An 18,477-nucleotide genomic window follows, 5' to 3' on the forward strand; every position below is an offset into this window, starting at 1 on the left:
CTATAGATTTTTTAATATTTGCAAATTTTATTCAAAATTTGTAAAAATTATTAATATGTGTGTACGCGTGCGTGAATGTGTGAGATTCTATTGATAAAACTTTTTTGAAATAAAAATGTTATTTTAATGTGTATATCATGATACAAGAGTTATAATTCACTAAACTATTAATTGGAGTAAAATATTAATTATACTGACGTATTATTTATTCATTCAATAAAGGATTTTTATAAAATTCTATCTTATAGATCAGTTAACTTTTTTGTTACGAAGGATATATAATATATATATATATATATATATATATATATATTTCCAGTAAATATGCAATTATTTTCCTGAAGAACAAATACTCTACATAATTTATAATAAATATAATAAAGAAACAATACTTTTTTTTTATTTGTGCCGAGAAATTACATAGAAATGACCCATTAGACCATTTTTGTATAGTGTTTTCTGTTATGAAGATGCTGCAACAAAAGAAATGAAATAATACTACATTTACCAGTAAACTTTTGAAGCAATTATTATTTATGCAACCTATATTATTCATTTCAACCTATAATTCACTCGTTATTATTCGTTTTGTTTTTGTATAATATTTTATATAACTCGTTCAGTTTATGTGCGTATGTGCGTGTGTATGAGTTAATAGTTTAATACGATGATATTTGTATATATAACTTCTATATAATATAACTTAAAGACTGTATGAGGTCTACTTTTGATACACGTTGAGCTTTAATAACTTTATTTATTTTTTTTTTTTTTTATACAGGTTCTGCAACAATATATATAATTTTTTTAAAGATTTTATATACAGGGTAATATAAAAAAATCATGATATATGCATCGTGATATACGCAAGCGAAATAAAGATAATTTTTTCTGCAAATGTAAATTGGAAATTTAGAATAAAATTTCTTTATATAAAGCTTTGCATGATAAATTATTTCTATTTCGTTTGTACTACGATTTCCGATACACCCTGTATATACAAGGTGTAATGGAAAAATCTGTACAAATTTTGAGAGAGGCCGAGTTCCGTGTACTAAAACAATAAAAAGAAAAAAAAACAGATTACCTATACGCAAACAAAGGTTCTGAAAGACATTTTTTCTTTTTGTTATAGAAATGACAGTCATTTAAAAGTCCGAAAAATTACATAACTTTTTTATTATTAACACAAACTCACAGTAACAGATTTTTGTTATCGTGACTAAAATTGCGAATGTTGAATAATCCAATTGATCAACTTTAAACGCTTGCTATTTAATAATTAATATAATTTCGATATTTTAATATTGGAATTTTCACCTCCAAATGACCTCAACAAATCTGCGAGATGGTGCACATCCAAGACACCCTGTATATATACTTCTTTTTTTTCATAACAGCAACACATATTTTCATCATCAATAAAAACAGTTCTCGTGAATAAAAAAGTGATTACAAAGTTTACATGTCGTTTATTATTAACTTAACAACGAATATTTTACGCTTATAACAAAAAATCCAGAGCTATTTTATGATTGATCTAGTAGCAAAAAGTAACAAGTGTCAAAAAAAAAAAAAAAAAAAAAAAAAAGACAGAGATTACTATACCACGATCTGTGAGAACTATATATATATGAAAAAAATTATGTACGCTCTTTTAATGTTGTAAGTTAGGTTTTATAACCGGTTGTGTAAGAAAATAATGATCGCGTGAATAAGATCAAAATCAAAATTTTTAATTCATATAGCAGTTAATAACTGTTTAAGAGAGATTTGCGTCGAAGAAAGATTTACTTCAGAAGGTGAAGTTTGAGTGGGATTTGTACATTACGTTGTGTGTGATTTGATAAAATAAATACGTCTGAGACTTTGTTTTTTAATGCTTCTCCATCTTTTTAATCGTAATTCTAGATCTGACTAGATACAAGAATTATAACAATAATTTTAAATCGCATATATTATCTTGTTGATGCTATGAAGAGTTCAAAGGAAGAACATATCGAAGTCTTTCGTCTTTTCGAGATAACTGCAATGTTGTAGCTCTGATGAAGTAGTTTTAGATTATTCTATTAAAAAAAAAAACCTGTTCAAGTTGAAAAGAAAACGGATGGAAAAATGTACAAAGAAAGAATATGTTTATAGTCACACTAAAATAGAGAAATTTTTATTTATTTTTTTTTTTTTTCATAAAAATAAACACGCTAAGTGAGTTATCAAGATTATTTCAAGAGCTCCAAAACAACATTATCAGGAGTCACTTAAAAAAAGGTATGCAAATTTAAAAAACGTTTTACTCTAAAAGTGGTACAAAGTAACTTTATACGTTCTTCCCCTGTATTCTTCACATGAAAAACATTTTTAAACGTGTGCGTGCACCACATGCTATTTTTCTACTAGAGGCGGAAGAGCACATCTGTTGAACATGCTACGCAGGAAACGTCTTGTTAAAGTACTTAGCTGCACACAGCTTCCATTCGTAAGACAGATGTGAATGTGCCGTTGGAAGGAGAGAAATCCCCACCAACCGGGTGATGAAAGTCTTCTACTGTATAATCAATAGAGTAGTTTTGCAGCTCTCGCAGTCGCGTGTATGTAGCTCAAGGTCGAGCAAAATGTTGCGCCCAACTGTCAGCTGTATTATATCATATATATCATTCGATAGTGTTTTATGAATCACATATATGATACGCCTTCGCATATATGTACAGGGTGTTCCTAAAGTGACTATCATTTTGGTGAAATTAGAAATATTTTTAAAAAATTGTTATACACTGACATAATGTTTATTATTAAATTTTTGTATTGATAAAAGTTTAATTGCTTGTGCGTTTCGCGAAACAGTTGATCGGTTTGAGATCTGTGGAGACACGATGATGATTGTCACGTGATGATTGATGATTAATTAAGTCCAAGTATGTATTTTTGTTTATTTATATTTTTTTATGCGTCTTACAGGTGGTTTTTATCATTCTTATTATTTCATTCAAAGATAGATATAGGAACACCCGATATATATATATGTAATATGAATAATAATAATAATTATTATTATTATTTGATAAAGTTTTATGAATCACATGATTTGTTTCCCTGATAAGAGTCTGTGTTGTGACAAATAACGCGGCAAAATATTGCTCGGGGAGAATCTTGAATTACTTATAATTCAGATTGGTTCCACAATCTTCTAAATGCAATGTAAATAGACAGTTTATTCAAGTTCTAAATAAAGCAATGATTCATGTACAATACAAATATACATCAGTATTTGTGCCAAGGAATAAATGATAATATGATAAGCGTAAGTACAGACAGACGCAATGTTAACAGTACGAAGAACGACTATAGTAATCGATCGTAATATTATTATTAATACCGTCAAACACTCGATTCAAATTTTATAACAAAAAACTATGTAATACAAGTGCAAGAGTGTGTGGGATATTGAAAATTTGATTTATTTCACAGTACGAAAAGGGGAAATAAATTCGGCTTGTAAGAAGCCACAGAAATGAAGCTAACACCATGAATAATTTCTTATAAGAAGTGAAAAAAAAGTTCCACAATCAAGCATTAATTATATTTAAATTAAAGGATGGCAGTGACAGAGAATAATGCAGAATTTGTACGAAAAACGTTTCTTAAATTAACCAAAAATTATATCCAACGAGGGGCCACGATGAACGATTTAAAATCCATCACTATGACACTCGAAAGTACGAAGAAAAGTTATAGCTTCACGAAGAAGATACTGATGGTGATGTTATTCGTGCTCTTCCTGTACGGCATATTTAATAGATATCTAAATACGAATATAATCAAGACATTTCAAGAGACCCGATGCCTGCTACCGAATAATTATCTCGTCTGGGAATTCACGAGATCGATATCGAATTGCGATTATTGCCGCGACGTTGAAGCGCCGTTAATTTTGCCCAACTTGACCAGGGAAGAATTTCGCACTTACTCCTACTCGTCCCGACCTATGGTAATAAAAAACGCGGCCTGCGACTGGCCCGCGCGTGATGTTTACACCCTAGAGTTTTTTCGGGATTTGTACGAGGGTGTCGAGGGCGCGTACGAATCGGTGGAAGAGGAGTGCCAGTTTTTGCGCTTCAAGAGCGACTTTGCGAATTTGCGCGAGGTGTTCGCGATGAGCGAGACGCGGGCGCTTTATCGGGAGGGCGAGAATCCTTGGTACGTCGGCTGGAAAAACTGTCATCCGCGTGTTCTGGATGCTATGAAGCGGTTTTACAGCGTGCCCCATTTCCTGCCGGACGACGCGGAAATTCCACGCAGCAACTATATCTTCATGGGTTATGAAGAGGGTGCCGTCATGCACGTAAGTTTTTTTTATTCTTCTGTTTCTTCTCTTTTTTTAATAATAATTAATAAAAAGGCTCCATAATCTGGCCATCAACTGGTGAAAGAATAGATCTGTTCTTTATAGCTGAACTGACTGCACTTCACTAGTTCAGAGTTTATCTTCTTCCCTTTACATTGAAAAAAAAAGCTAAAACTCAACTAGTGCAACCAGTTTAGCTATAAAGAACTGATCGGTGACTGATGAGTTGAACTCTTCCTTTATGATACCGTTAGACTTACAATTTATCTTGGAATCCTCTGGAAGAAAGTTTATGAAATAAATGGCTCTCACTAATCAGGTTTGATCGGTCGAATTTGGCCGGCCATCAACAGGTGAAATAATAAGTCTATTCCAATCTGAACTGGCTGCACTTCAGTAGTTCTTCACTAGTTCAGAGTTTATCTTCACTAAAAAGAAAACTATGAAATTCCAGTGTAACCAGTTTAGCTATAAAACAGACCTGATGGGTTGAACTCTTCCTTTATGATACCGTTAGTCTTACAATTAGTCTTGGAATCTTCTCGAAGAGATCTTGTTCTATTTTCACTTGTTTCCTTTTATCTCCTTTTTTATTCTCTTTTCCTTTCCCGAGTTTTTTATTCGAAGAGAGAGAAAGAAAGAGCGATATGAACTCTCTTAAAATTGCTTGTAAATATTTTCAATTTTTTTTTTTAGTTGGATTATATATCGAGGCTCATGTGGCAAGCTCAGGTAATAGGCAGTAAAACGTGGAGTGTGGCTCCGACGCCGGAATGCGACAGCGAATGCACGTCTTTTAAATTCATCGTCAACGCGGCGGACGTTGTATTGTTGGATACGAGGATTTGGTATCACAGTACTCACATTGAAAATGGAAATTTTAGTTTGACAATCACTTCCGAGTATGGGTAAACTTGGAAGAAGCCTTTTTACACGCCCTTTTTACATGCCATTATTCTTATCATATATATGTATGTGTATATTATATACACATATAATGTACAAGCTGCTTGGATAGGACTCTAAGCAGTTATTTTTTTTTTTTTTTTTTATCATTTCGCAAACACAGAGAATGAGACTGAATATGATATATTAATATCATTTCCTATCCAGCATTTCATTATTTAATGCTGCAATTTTTTGCCATTTTGCTATTTGAATAAGTAAAATAATATTGTTGAAGAGAAAAATATTTAAACATATTTTAAGTGATTTGTTATACAGAAAAAAAAACAAAAATAATATAGTTTTTTAATAAGCTATTGTAAATAAATCAGCTTCCCTCTTTTTCTCTCCAGTTATGACAGAGAAATAATTTTGTATAAAAATATATTTCAAACATCGATATTGATCTTTGTTTTTATATTCGACTACAATCGTTTGTAGTATCATGTTGTCAATATTATATGCATTTTTTGTAATTTTTAATAAAGGTTTGGAAAAAGAGATACGTGTGTTTATGTATGCGAATTCATAATTGTACTAATAGTTTACATATTTACATGCGTGTTAAACATTTATTCTGTAATTATATAGACTCGCGTGAAACATAACAATACACAATCGTTTTCAAGGAATAACGTGTACAGAAGAAATTATTTTAAATACTCGCGTTAATACATGGTGGTATTGTTGCAAATACCTTACAGTATAATGCCTGTGCTTTAACATTGCATAGTGTTGTAAAGAAAAAAAAACGCATTCATCTTCAGCTTTCGTTTTTGAATCTAGTTTCGATTCAAGAATTGCTTACACATAACGAACATAGGTATGTAAAACATTAAATACGCGACAACATACAATTTTGCAGTACTCGCTTAAGGTGGAATGCATATCGATTGCATTTTATAATTTACTTATGCAACATACATATATATTCACTGATACTTCTTAGCATAAGCCGGCGGACTTTCCTGAAATGACGAAAAAATTTATTACATACGCCGAAATTGAGAGATTTTAAGTATATACTGCTCTTTAGTACAGTATGAAATCTTCCTAATTTAGGAAAAATATTCTTGTATATGACTGTAGATAATTACGATAGAAATAAGGTGATGACTTTGATTTTTTCTGATAATTTTATAAATTAAAAAAAAATTTTAATTGAAAATAATCTCTCTCGCGATAAAAAAACATCGAAAATTATGACATAATAGAATAAGATATTTCGTTTTATGTATTAAAGGAACAAAGCAAAAATAATTTATATGCATTTAAAAAAAAAAATAATTTTTGTAAGAGGAGTCCGTGTTTCAAAAAATTAAAATTTTAAAATTATTTGCCAACAATACAAAAATACCTTATAATGTTATATCTTATATCTAAAAAAAAAAAATATAATGCTTACATAATATTCTGGTGGTGGAACGTAAGCGCATTGAGGTCTATTAGGATCGTAATATGCGCTCTGCGCAGCTTCAGCGGCCTTTGCATCTGATAAGTAAAAAAAAGGTAATATCGAATAATGTGTGTACTTGAATATAAATTAACAATACATATTATATTTTGTTGTCGCATTAAATTTCAATGACAAGTTTTTTGCAGAACTAAAAAGCGATTTCAGAAATGCTTGTTATATCTTTTCAAAATTATAAAGAAAGCAGATAGTTTTTTATATTAAATTCTAAAATTTAAATTTTTTATATTACATTTTTAAAATGCAAATAGATATGATAATAATAAATCTACATTTATTTTAACAATTTTATAAATTATGTACAGAGATTTAAAATATGAATTTGAAAAATTCTGACGATTACCATTTAATAAAACATTTTTATTAAAAAAGAAGTGACAATTTGTCATTAAAATTTGGTGCGATGACGATAAATTATTTCGCATAATCCGTATATTTTTAGTATTATTAATATCGAGATATTAATGAAATACATACAAGCATTATTTCTATTTGATGCACCGAATTTATTTTTTTCTGGCATGATTTTAAGCGGTATTGTTGGAAGTTCTAACTGCTGTTCTTGTTATGCAATTGTTTATCAAAAATTAATATAGTTAACGTACATAAAAACGTGTTAAATAATTATCAAAAATCGTATCAATGTATTATATAATAATATAATTTTAATGACGGCAAATTTTGAATAAAGGATTTTTAAATTTGTTTTGTTATTCGCCGTTATTTTTTATTTAATGCATTTATCAGATTATAGATGTAATCATTTATCAATAACAAAAAACCTTTGTCTATACACTCATTTGTATACAAAAAAAAAATGTTTAAAAAGTTCACAATATATCATAATAAGAAGCAATTGATTAAGGCACAGAAAGTATTAGATCTATTGGTCCAAGTCGTTTCGCACTATCAACTGACAACTATGAGATATTAACTGAGCAAAGTGAAAGCCAATCCTATTTTAGATCGAGTAAGGACAAGTTAGGCAATCGCGTTACTTAATATTCACAAGTTTGCTATTGTGGAATTAATTTTTTTAGCTATTTGATTTTTTGTTTTTTGAAATAAAGAGAAGTCTCTCAAATATTGATAGGTTTGAATAAAAACAGCAAATTATCTTTAATCAATATTTAATATTGTATATATAATAAACTAATTTTATGTACATATATACAATTTTATATACATATATAATTATATATAAAATTATATATATCTATATATTTCAATAATATGTCTAACTATAATTTCGTGAAATTAATACATATAAATATAATTATTTGTTATATTTAATGAAATTGTGAAAGATATAGTGTAACTAAAAAAAAATCTGTTTTGCAAATACAAATATTTAATTCTCGAAAGAATATCTAATATATTCTTTCATAATTCTTCCAAATGCTATTGCACGTTTGTACACAAAATATTCGAAAATAATTCGTTGTTTAGATTCGACGTAATATTTCTTTAGCATCTCTGAGAAAAGTGTAGTAATATATTTTATAAATTTATATATTAATTGAATTTATAATATTCTTCTCATAAAACTGTCATAATTTTAACGAGAAGCACATAATTTTTTATAGATATACAGATGTACAATTTTGTTACAATTCGTTAGTATTGAGGTGAGTACGGATAAAGTCCCGGCTGTTGATAAGATCCAGGATGTGCATAGCTGCTTTTACGCCGAGTACGGTGGTGGGTTAGGTGAATAACCACTATAAGGCGGTTGTCCATAACCGCCGGGATACGCACCTGCTTGAGACATCGGCTGGCCATTGTAATTCGGATTAGCCCATCCGGGAGCTCCTGGCTGTCCCATGCCTGCACCTCCTTGATGCGGTGGCCCACTTGCATATCCATATCCCGGCTGTATACCGGGATACGGTGGCGGACTATCCGTCATGAAGACTGTATTTCCTAGAAAAGAAAAGGAGCAGTTTAAATATTTTTTATATATTCAAATATCATATATATATATATATATATATATATATATATATATTTATTTATTATATAATATGAGATAAAAAGTGCATTTATATAATATATAAGAAATAGTTATTTCTACTGAAAGCAAGCATTTTGATTTTGAGTACTGATTGTATGTTATATATAAAATGCAAATATCTAAATACATCTACTTTTATGCTTGCAAAATAAATATAAAATATCTTTTATGCTTGCGAGATAAATATAAAAAATTTATCAGGAAAAAATTCAATTGTTTAATAAAATAAAGTTTGTTTATTTTTTTATATTAGTTGTACAAAAGAACTGTCTTTTTCTCTTTCTTTCTATCAAACCCATTCTGGTTTTATATTATAAAAATCTATTATACAAAGTGTCCCAGACTTACCGTATCACCTGTTAATGGTGGATTCCCGAGGCTGTTTGGAGACGAAAATTCTAGTAACATTTTGATATTAAGATTTTCGTCTCCAAACGGCTTCAGGAATCAACCATTAATAGGTGATAAGTCTGGGACACCCTGTATATTATAAAAATCTTATATATATATTATAAAAATTTATTACTATCTTTTATAATATGCACATGTTTAAAAATCAGAATGTTAAAGAAAGATTGTTACAGATTACTATTTTGAAAAATTAACCAAAATTTGGCCATTTAAAATAATGGTAGTGTGGCTATCAAGGAGGCGTATTTAAGATCATGTAGAATATTTTTTTATAAAAAAATGAATATAAATAGTCGATATTAAACCTGGTGGAACATCGGGAAATACATTGGTCGGAGGCATCCATCCATAATATCCAGTTGGAGGGGGCTGATAAGCTGAAGGTTGTGCCGGATACCAATCAGATAATGGAGGTGTATATGGTGGTGGCGCGTCATGAGCAGGACCATTGCGTTGAGCTAAAAATCACATGAAATATAATTAACACATTTAATATTTTACAAAAGACTTGAAGATAAATTCTTATCAGTACACTTGATAATACTATTGATAATTCTATTGTTATCTGATACAAAGAATACATATGGATATTCTGGATATATACAAAATCATAAATATAGTTTAATTTCACATACATATTATTAATTGTGAAAAATATATTTACCCATTGACGCAGCTCTCAGCAGAGCTTGTGCAAATTCCACTGCTCCTCCGCTCTTAAATCGTAATTTAAATTTGCATTCCCCGATCCAGTTACCATTCGGTTGGGCGCGGCACTTGCCCCCTATATAATTTGCGCCAAAGACTGGCTGTTCCAGTCCAACTTCGCTCAGTGTAACAAATGGAAAGCTGAATGATTGCATCTTTTCCTTTTGATCTTTAGCATTGAAAATCATTCTATGTGTCGTCAGGTATAATCTGCCTTGCTTCTTCCCAATGAATTCTGGCTGCTCCTGTCCGTGAAATTCCATAGTGACATTGTCACAGAAGAGTATTATGCTGAAAATAATTACATATTACATGATAAATTATTTATACAAAAATAATTACATATTAAAAGTTAATTATATAAAAATTGTGCAATTTTATACTGATTATCCAAACATAAATTCACAAAATACAAAATATATATTTTTTTTGTATAAATAAACATATAGATAAATAGCTTAAACATTCTGAATTATTTGATTGTGTAATTAAGGCTGATTCAACAAGGACATTGGCGATAAACTAATCGTCGCTAAAAGTTATGACGTATTGCGTATTGCAAAAATTATGTCATGTTAAGAATGTTCGAGACAAATAATATATGGTTTTACAATTTAAGTAATATAAATTTATAAAATGCGACTCACCATTCGCCAGCGTGGAGAAGAACTCCACCGTTGGTATGTGCCGTATTTAACGACATGTTTCTTTATTATATCAAACGTACGACAGTTTATAACAAACTCTTCGACAAACGTCGTCAGACCCTTTTTTAGGAACTGACAATGACAAGGCCATAACACATGAAAAAGTTTAGTCGTAACTATAAGGCCGTAAATGAATCAACCAATCACAATTAAATATTCCTACTATGCTGTCAGAGTACTTGACTGTGATTGGCTTATAGCTTTTACAGTGATTAAAACTTTTCATGTATCACGATCTTTAAGAACTGTCAAAGAGAGAGAAAAGGAGAGAGAGAGGAACAAGAATAAAAGAGAAAGAAAGAGAGAGAGAGAAGAATGACTCATTGTCAGATTGACCGTTACTTAAGGCAGAGAGGCGCCATGAAGCCGTTTTTGAGGGAACCCATTTTCATCGCGGTACAGTGGCGCTAACTGGATCGATTTTAGAGCCGGTAAAACTACGTAGCAGGATCGACTTTCCAGCGGTTCGCGTCCGTGCTAGATCCACAAATTATGATTCGTGTCCGTGCTAGATCCATAACTGTGGATCTCAAAAGTACGAAACATATACATACATTAATATTTTATTACATATTATTAATTGCAACTGCGCGTAATCTTTTTCCACTTTAACATATATTATGAAGTAATATATATATATATATATATATATATATATATATATATATATATGTGTATGTATATATATATATATATATATATATGTGTATGTATATATATATATGTATATATATGTGTGTATGTATATATATATGTATATATATATATGTACAATATATGTATAAAAAATGCTCATTTTATTTCACATAAAATTTAATGTTTTAATGATTTCAATGAAAGTATTTGGTAAATATTCACATAAGGTCACCCCTTTCAGAAGTCAATGACCTTGACATATGTTGTCAAGATCATCATCCTCAGTAACGCTTAAAAGGTTTTAGCCGTCGCTCGTTGTTTACTAAAAAGTTACATACAAAAATTGACGTTTTTTCCAATTATTTTATCAAATACTGGAAATTAAAAAAAATGTTTCAAATAAAAGTTGTAATTCTCTTTAAAATACACGTTTTATATCCTATTCATTTTTATTATATGAGTGATAGTTTTCGAGAAAAACAAAAATAAGACTACAAACTTCATACAATATTAATTATAATATCATATATAATATAGTCCCACTGTATTCGCATATATATATATATATATGTATGTATGTATATATATATAGTATAAATTTTAAGTTTAACGATCGATAAGCATAAGTACAGAGCTGATGTTTTGCATAATATAAATTAATTGTATTATGATGATATTATTGATTAAGTTTCCTATTATTGAAACTGCTAATAAACGATAAGTAATCGTCAACTAATTTTTCAAACACAAAATGTTTTCATTATTGTCTGATATATTTGCAATCTCTTTCATCTTCATTTTCCAACATTGCAAATAAAATGACGTAAAAAGTAGCAAGGATAAAGATTGATGTTCAGTGAAGGTTAAATATTTGTTCTTAATAATTTTTCGTAGACGTTTCATATTATCTATGCTACATACAATATGAAGAGCATTGCATGAAATATACAAAGCGCACTTTATTTATGATTATTATGATTGATTGATTTATGTATGATATGTGTAAGGATTTTACACGACGCTCGTTTATTAATCTTCCTATAGCCAATCAGCTATACAGCTTTGAGATGCAAATATTGCTTAAGACGTTACAAAACTCCTTAAGAATGTTACATGTATCGAGAGGTATCGTAACACATATCGTCACGAATATATTTTATTAGAATAAAGAAAATATATATTTTAATAGATTTTCAATGTTTCAAAGTTTTTTTATCTTACATCGAAAATTTAAGTAACATTTGCTGCATTTTAATTGCTTTTATACTTGTATAACAATAAATGTTGTGAGTGGATATAAAAATTATAAAGATGCGATGAGAACATAATGGTTGAACTATTTCGTTGCTATTAATTATTCAGTTGAATTAGTTAAACAATATTAGTTTTGCACGTGCTTCTTAATTTTTTGTTCATTTCAATTGTAATATTACTTTTTTTGTTTTGAAAATTTTTTTAAATATCTCATTTTTCAAAACATTAATGTTTCGATATGTGTAAGATATCTTTTTTTCATTAAAATAATCAGTCTTGCAACGCTTAATGATTATTTTTAGCTATAGAACTTTTCTTTTGCATTAATATAATTATGTTTTTATTTATAAGCTAAAATTTATTATACACATTAAGATTCCATTGGAAAATTTGATTATCGATTATTAAGTATTATAATTTGACAGATTTATTTAATTAAGATATTGCACACTTTATCATAAACTAGAAATTAATTTAAAAAATCTGTCTCACACATAAACATCTTCTTTTTAAAACTGTTTGGTTCTATATAGTCTTTGAATATTTATTATAATGTCATTTTATTATAATGATATCTGTAAAATATTTTATTTTATTTTCTAAATTTCTAAATTTATTCTGTGTTTATTTTCGTTAATCGCATAAACCTATAATTAGGCAGATTTTACATTTGAAATACATTTTGTGTTATATTTATTTAAGACACGTTGTTGAATTTTACAATTAGAAACTTTATTAATTACTGTTAATTAATGCCAATTGATACTTATGCACGATTAGTAATAAGTGTCTTCAAATATCCTCGAAAGTTCAATTTTTATTAATAAAATATTTTACCTAAATATCGGCAATGTAGGTACTTCACGAGCAGTAATGTATCTTAAAACGCTCGAAAATCCGCTTCTGAATGATTAGAAAAACATATTTCGCAAAGAAAGTATCGCTAAAATTCGTGGGAAGAGCGATACCTTTTTTGCGAAATATGTTTTCTTATTCATTCGGAAGCAAATTTTCGAGCGTTTTAAGATACATTATTGCTCGTGAAGTACATTGCCGATATTTATGTAAAATATTTTATTAATAAAAATTGATATTTTAATCGAATAAATTAAATAGTATAAGCTATAATAAAAACAGGCACATCTAATAAAAAACTTTTTTATAATAAACAAATATTAAAATATTAATAAATTGTATTTAATACATTAATTTTTAGTGATAGAATATCTGTTCTTTTCTCTCTTTCTTTTTCTTTTTCTGATAGAAAAAAAACAAACATACGTAATATATATATATATATATATATATATATATATATAAATGAATAATTATATAGTTACGATGAAAGAGAGAACATTTATTTAATATGATATGACAAATTTCTATAATTACAGAGAGTTATACATATTTAGTAAATGTAATAAGTACAGGCAGTAAATTTGTGCATATTTTTTATTATTAATTTATATTTAATTATTATACGTTTATAAATATATGTGTATCTATAATATAAATTTCTATCTCTTTTACAAATAATTGTTTACACACACACACACACACACACACACACACACGCACACGCACACGCGCACGCAAACGCACACGCACACGCACACATCATTGATATAATTTTTTACGAATATAATAAATAAATCGTGCAATTATAATAGTCATACAGTAAGTCATAAGATTGCTTTCGTTAAAGTATTTTACAAATTTCGTAATCGCGTTTCATGTATTTTAAATATATCGCATTAAATCGAATAATAATATTATTTTAGTTAAGGTATTTTATATGTATTTTAGAATCATTTGATTGTACATATTTCAACGCGTTAAATTATATTACGTAGTATAGTGCGTATTTGTTATTGTCTGGCGCGAGGAGAAAGAGAGAGAGAGAATGAGCATACTCGACCTTGTCTTTGACGTCACGCATTCCATAGTAAGGGAGGGGAGCCCAGCGCGTACGGCGTACGTGACTAGTGACAGCCATGAGTCATTCATTCTTACTCCAGCCGTCGTAGTGTGCGCACGTGTTTTTACTCCGATGTCGGCGCCGGCGCCAGAACGTGCGCCTTGCGTTCGGTCACCTCGAGGTCGAGCGCACCGTACACGTTTCTCGCGACGATAATATACGTAATAATAATACGAATAATATGCAATATTACGATAAATCTTAACGTGTTAAAATACGTCTAAAATGATTTCGAAATAAAATAATAACATTCGACCTCGGTGACATATAGCGCGCTATTGTTTTTGACATTCGTCTCGGTTCTCGGCTTCATCGCGATCGCGGTCGTGTTTTCGTTCATATTTCCTGATTTCGATCACAAAATTATGTTGTCGGGGATCGTATTTGATGCCGACTAACTGGGATTCTCTCAGCGTTGCTTTCCAGTGAAAAATGATTGATTGAGGAAGATGTTGTCAAATGGATGTCGATTATCGGCATTTAATTTGCATTTTTTCAATCGTCATTTCTTACTGGGCAACAACGTTTATACGCCTCAGTATCGCGGCTGAGACGAATGTCGGCCGCGTAAGACGTATGTTCAGTATAGAGAGATACTTGAACGCGCGGTTAATATTGAGCTAACGCTCGATAATCGGTTGTTGAGAGCATGGTCTGTGCTTCGGCAACTAAAGGGTTTCGGTCCTAGTCGATTAGAGGTCGGTCGATTATTGGAATAAATTGTTGATGGGCCCCTTTTCTTGTACCGGCAATACGATGTATCGCATTGAGAACGTCGACTGGAGGATTTAGGTCATGATTTACGCTCAGTAAAGAGATCCGATCCAGTTGATAAATGTTCAGATTGTTGAACATTCATGAAATGGGTGTTCCTCTTGATCCGTCTACCAGCCCTATGACGTATCATGTGGACTGTCTATATGATAGACACATATGCTCATCCGAAATCGTGCCTAATGAGTTTGAGTCGGTTTGAGATGCGGAACTGCACGAACGAGAATCGAGCGTACCCCATTCGCGATCGATTCCCTCGATCTTCCGTCCTCTTCCGATTCGGACTTAACTCTTGGTCGGAGTTTGATTGCGCCCGACTTGTCGACTTCAAGTATGATTTTCGTGCGTGATGAAATGAGATTTTCGATCGTTTCGAAATTCGGGAGTGCCGTCAAAGTATCGCGCGTAAAAGTGCGGAAGTGCCGTCCAAACTTTCGCGCGTTTTTACTTTCGTAAGGTTTAAAATATTGCGCGATTTTATTTTTGTGCCGTTTCAACAAATTAAAAAAAGTATATCGCGCGTATAAAACAATAGTTCCTAACGTCCCTTACAATCTGAGAGGAGGAGGAGATCTAAGAGAGGCATCCTGCATCGGCGGAGCAACCCCAGGGTAAATATAATTTATATATTATTATTTGTAGATTAATTATTATAAATCACGTATATGATTTAATTCAGTTTATTTAGTTGATTGATTTCAACAAGAGAAACTCAGAGATAAAGATTTTTACATAAATCTTATAAAAGTCTATTTATTTAAAAAATAGTTCTTTTTTTTAATTATATAATTATTCGATATTTATATATCTGTTTATTATTGTACGCATTGAATATAAAATTTGATGAGTACATAATAATAATTTGATGAGTATATATAATAATAAATTCTTAAATATTAATTATTTTAAGCGCTGCTATAATTTATATTTTATATTTGTATGTTACAGACAACGTATAGATTCAATATCAACAACTCCGCTGTTGCACATCAGTGTCGGTGAGTGGTAAAAAGCTTTTATTATATTTTAAAGCAATGGATTTGTGTAGAGATTTGTAGATGTAGATTAATAAACTTGTAGATAAAGATGTAGATTGTAGATAAATTTGTTGCTTTAACCCTCGGACGGCGGAATGCATGCATGCCGTACTCTGGGTCAATTTTAAATTATAAAAAAATATCTTTTTGTACGTATTCCAAAAGAAAATTTTATATTACATTTTTCATTTACTTTTTTTTTTAACTTTTGTTAAAATAGATATACCATTTGTATATTAAAATTGGAAGAAAAAGAAAAATATTAAAAAAAATAAAAATATATGATTTATTCCAGTTTTATGCAAGACATACATGAAATATTTATTTTAATTATATATATTAGATTTTTATAAAACAATTTTAAAGATACAAATGTTTAATGACCTGCCGACAGAGGGATTGATATGCATCCTAATATATTTTACATACACCGAAAAAATTATATTCTCAGCTTAAGAATATTTCATTTAACTTTATAATATATTTCTTTAAAATAAACATTAAGAAGTTCTTCTTACAATTAGTTTAAGAAAGAAATCTTCTAAAGAGTATTCAGATATTCTTAGCAAGTAAGAATATACTTATATACTGAATAGAATATTTTCTTATCATTATTTAATATTTGAGATTATGAATTCCAATAACAAAAAAAAAAAAGCAATTTTACAAATGGACATTTGCTATTTATTAAAATTTTGACAAGTTAAATATATATAATATATTAATATATACAATAGTTTTAATTTCATTATAAATAAGGTGTTTTAAAATATATCACGGTAAAAAATTATTCTTATTTATTAAGAATATCTATTAAGAAGGCTTATAAAGTCTACATTTAGAGTACAATTTTTTCGGTGTATACATGATTATATTTGTTATATATCTTTTGTAACTTTCGACGACTAACGATACGCATTTACAAAACGATTGTATTATAATATCATACGATCCTAAATGAATATAAGTCGTCTTATTTGCCGGTGATAATTATTACCGGCAGTAGAAGAAGTTATTTTTCTTCCTCAATTCTTGGCTCGTAGAAATCGAGTTAAAATAACTATAGCCAGGAGTAACAAAGGTAGGTCCAACTGGCTGGAAAAATATAATACGTGGTCAAAATGGTAAACTGGCGAAAAGGCGTAAAAAATATATATGATCGTGATTTCCTAAATCTTACTGCGAATTCCCAATTAGGATCCCCAAATCGCTTTATCATGTATTTTTGCTAGTGTAACCAGCAAGTAGAGTTTACTTGGTCTGCTATAGCTATTAGGATATTGGAAAAGAAAATAAAATTTAATAAAATTAAATCTAAAGCTATAAAATTGAAGCTCTAAAATTAAATTTAAATTTAAGGGAAAAAATATAAAAATAATGTAATATTTTTTCAGAGAAATAAAAAGAAATCATTAAATATAAATTATATATAAATCATAAAATATAATAAAATATAATATATAAAAAAAGAAAAAGAAAAACAATTATAAAAAAGATTATTGGATAAAAATTAAATTTATATTTATAATAAAATTTAATTTACTTATGTACACATTATATATTTATTAAGATTGTATAAGATATTATTGTATAAAATCACGTTTGCATTATATTTATGTATATCTATTGTAAAAAAATTCAATTGTAAATTACACGAAATTGAAAGACCACGTATAATAATACAAAATTTCATTAAAATTCCAGATTCTCTTAATTGAGAGAGACGTAATCGAAATTTATTAATAATTCTTTTGGTCGTGATAGACTATCAGCTACGTTTGATCTAAAAACTTCTAATAAATTTTATATCATACTTTGTAATATATATTTATAACATAATTAATTCTATGTGTAACACACATATTTGTACATTATTATAATACATATTTGTGTATATAAATGTATTACAAAATGTAAAGTTTCTCCTCAGAAAATGCACTTTGAGAAACATAAGGGTTTTTAGTAAGTATACTACTTTTTATAGACGGGGGGGGAGTCTCACACTCCCTCGCTAGATCGATCGACGAAGAGTGTGTAATGCATTTTCTTCTTAAAAAGAAACCAAACTGCAATAAAATATAAATAATAATCTAATAATAATTTTATAATAATCTGAGAACTCAAAGAAAAATGTGTTGAACATATAAACGTCTAAATACATTTAATATGCTGCTATGAAAACTGTAGTAAAAAATTT

At 29.2% G+C, this 18,477-nt stretch overlaps 2 protein-coding genes across 3 annotated transcripts; one reads left to right on the forward strand and one right to left on the reverse strand.

Moving 5' to 3' along the window:
- Nucleotides 1–318: 318 nt before the first annotated feature.
- Nucleotides 319–5,254, forward strand: LOC140670590 (uncharacterized). Of its 2 annotated transcripts, none has more exons than XM_072901277.1 (3): nt 319–3,298; nt 3,592–4,339; nt 5,039–5,254. In XM_072901277.1, exons 2-3 carry the CDS (start codon nt 3,593–3,595, stop codon nt 5,252–5,254), a joined length of 963 nt encoding a protein of 320 aa, XP_072757378.1. In that variant the 5' UTR covers nt 319–3,298; nt 3,592. The 2 variants fall into 2 exon arrangements, with proteins under 2 accessions (XP_072757378.1, XP_072757379.1); XM_072901278.1 differs by having other exon boundaries at nt 319–2,912.
- Wbp2 (WW domain binding protein 2) lies at nt 2,914–10,700 on the reverse strand. The gene is made up of 6 exons (XM_072901282.1): nt 10,542–10,700; nt 9,851–10,185; nt 9,492–9,644; nt 8,520–8,684; nt 6,693–6,778; nt 2,914–6,255 (listed from the first exon to the last, which is right to left on the reverse strand). Exons 1-6 carry the CDS (start codon nt 10,595–10,597, stop codon nt 6,220–6,222), a joined length of 831 nt encoding a protein of 276 aa, XP_072757383.1. The 5' UTR covers nt 10,598–10,700; the 3' UTR covers nt 2,914–6,219.
- Nucleotides 10,701–18,477: the final 7,777 nt, after the last annotated feature.

Source organism: Anoplolepis gracilipes, chromosome 10 (assembly GCF_047496725.1).
Source record: "Anoplolepis gracilipes chromosome 10, ASM4749672v1, whole genome shotgun sequence".
NCBI lineage: Eukaryota > Metazoa > Arthropoda > Insecta > Hymenoptera > Formicidae > Anoplolepis > Anoplolepis gracilipes.

Coding starts and splice junctions, on each gene's coding strand:
- LOC140670590 (XM_072901277.1), top strand. CDS start 3,593: ATGGCAGTGACAGAGAATAATGCAGAATTTGTACGAAAAACGTTTCTT. Junction 4,340..5,038: donor AAGAGGGTGCCGTCATGCAC/GTAAGTTTTTTT, acceptor TTTTTTTTTTAG/TTGGATTATATATCGAGGCT.
- Wbp2 (XM_072901282.1), bottom strand. CDS start 10,597: ATGTCGTTAAATACGGCACATACCAACGGTGGAGTTCTTCTCCACGCT. Junction 8,685..9,491: donor ATTTCCCGATGTTCCACCAG/GTTTAATATCGA, acceptor TTTCTTTTCTAG/GAAATACAGTCTTCATGACG. Junction 6,779..8,519: donor CCAGCCGATGTCTCAAGCAG/GTGCGTATCCCG, acceptor TTTACTTATCAG/ATGCAAAGGCCGCTGAAGCT.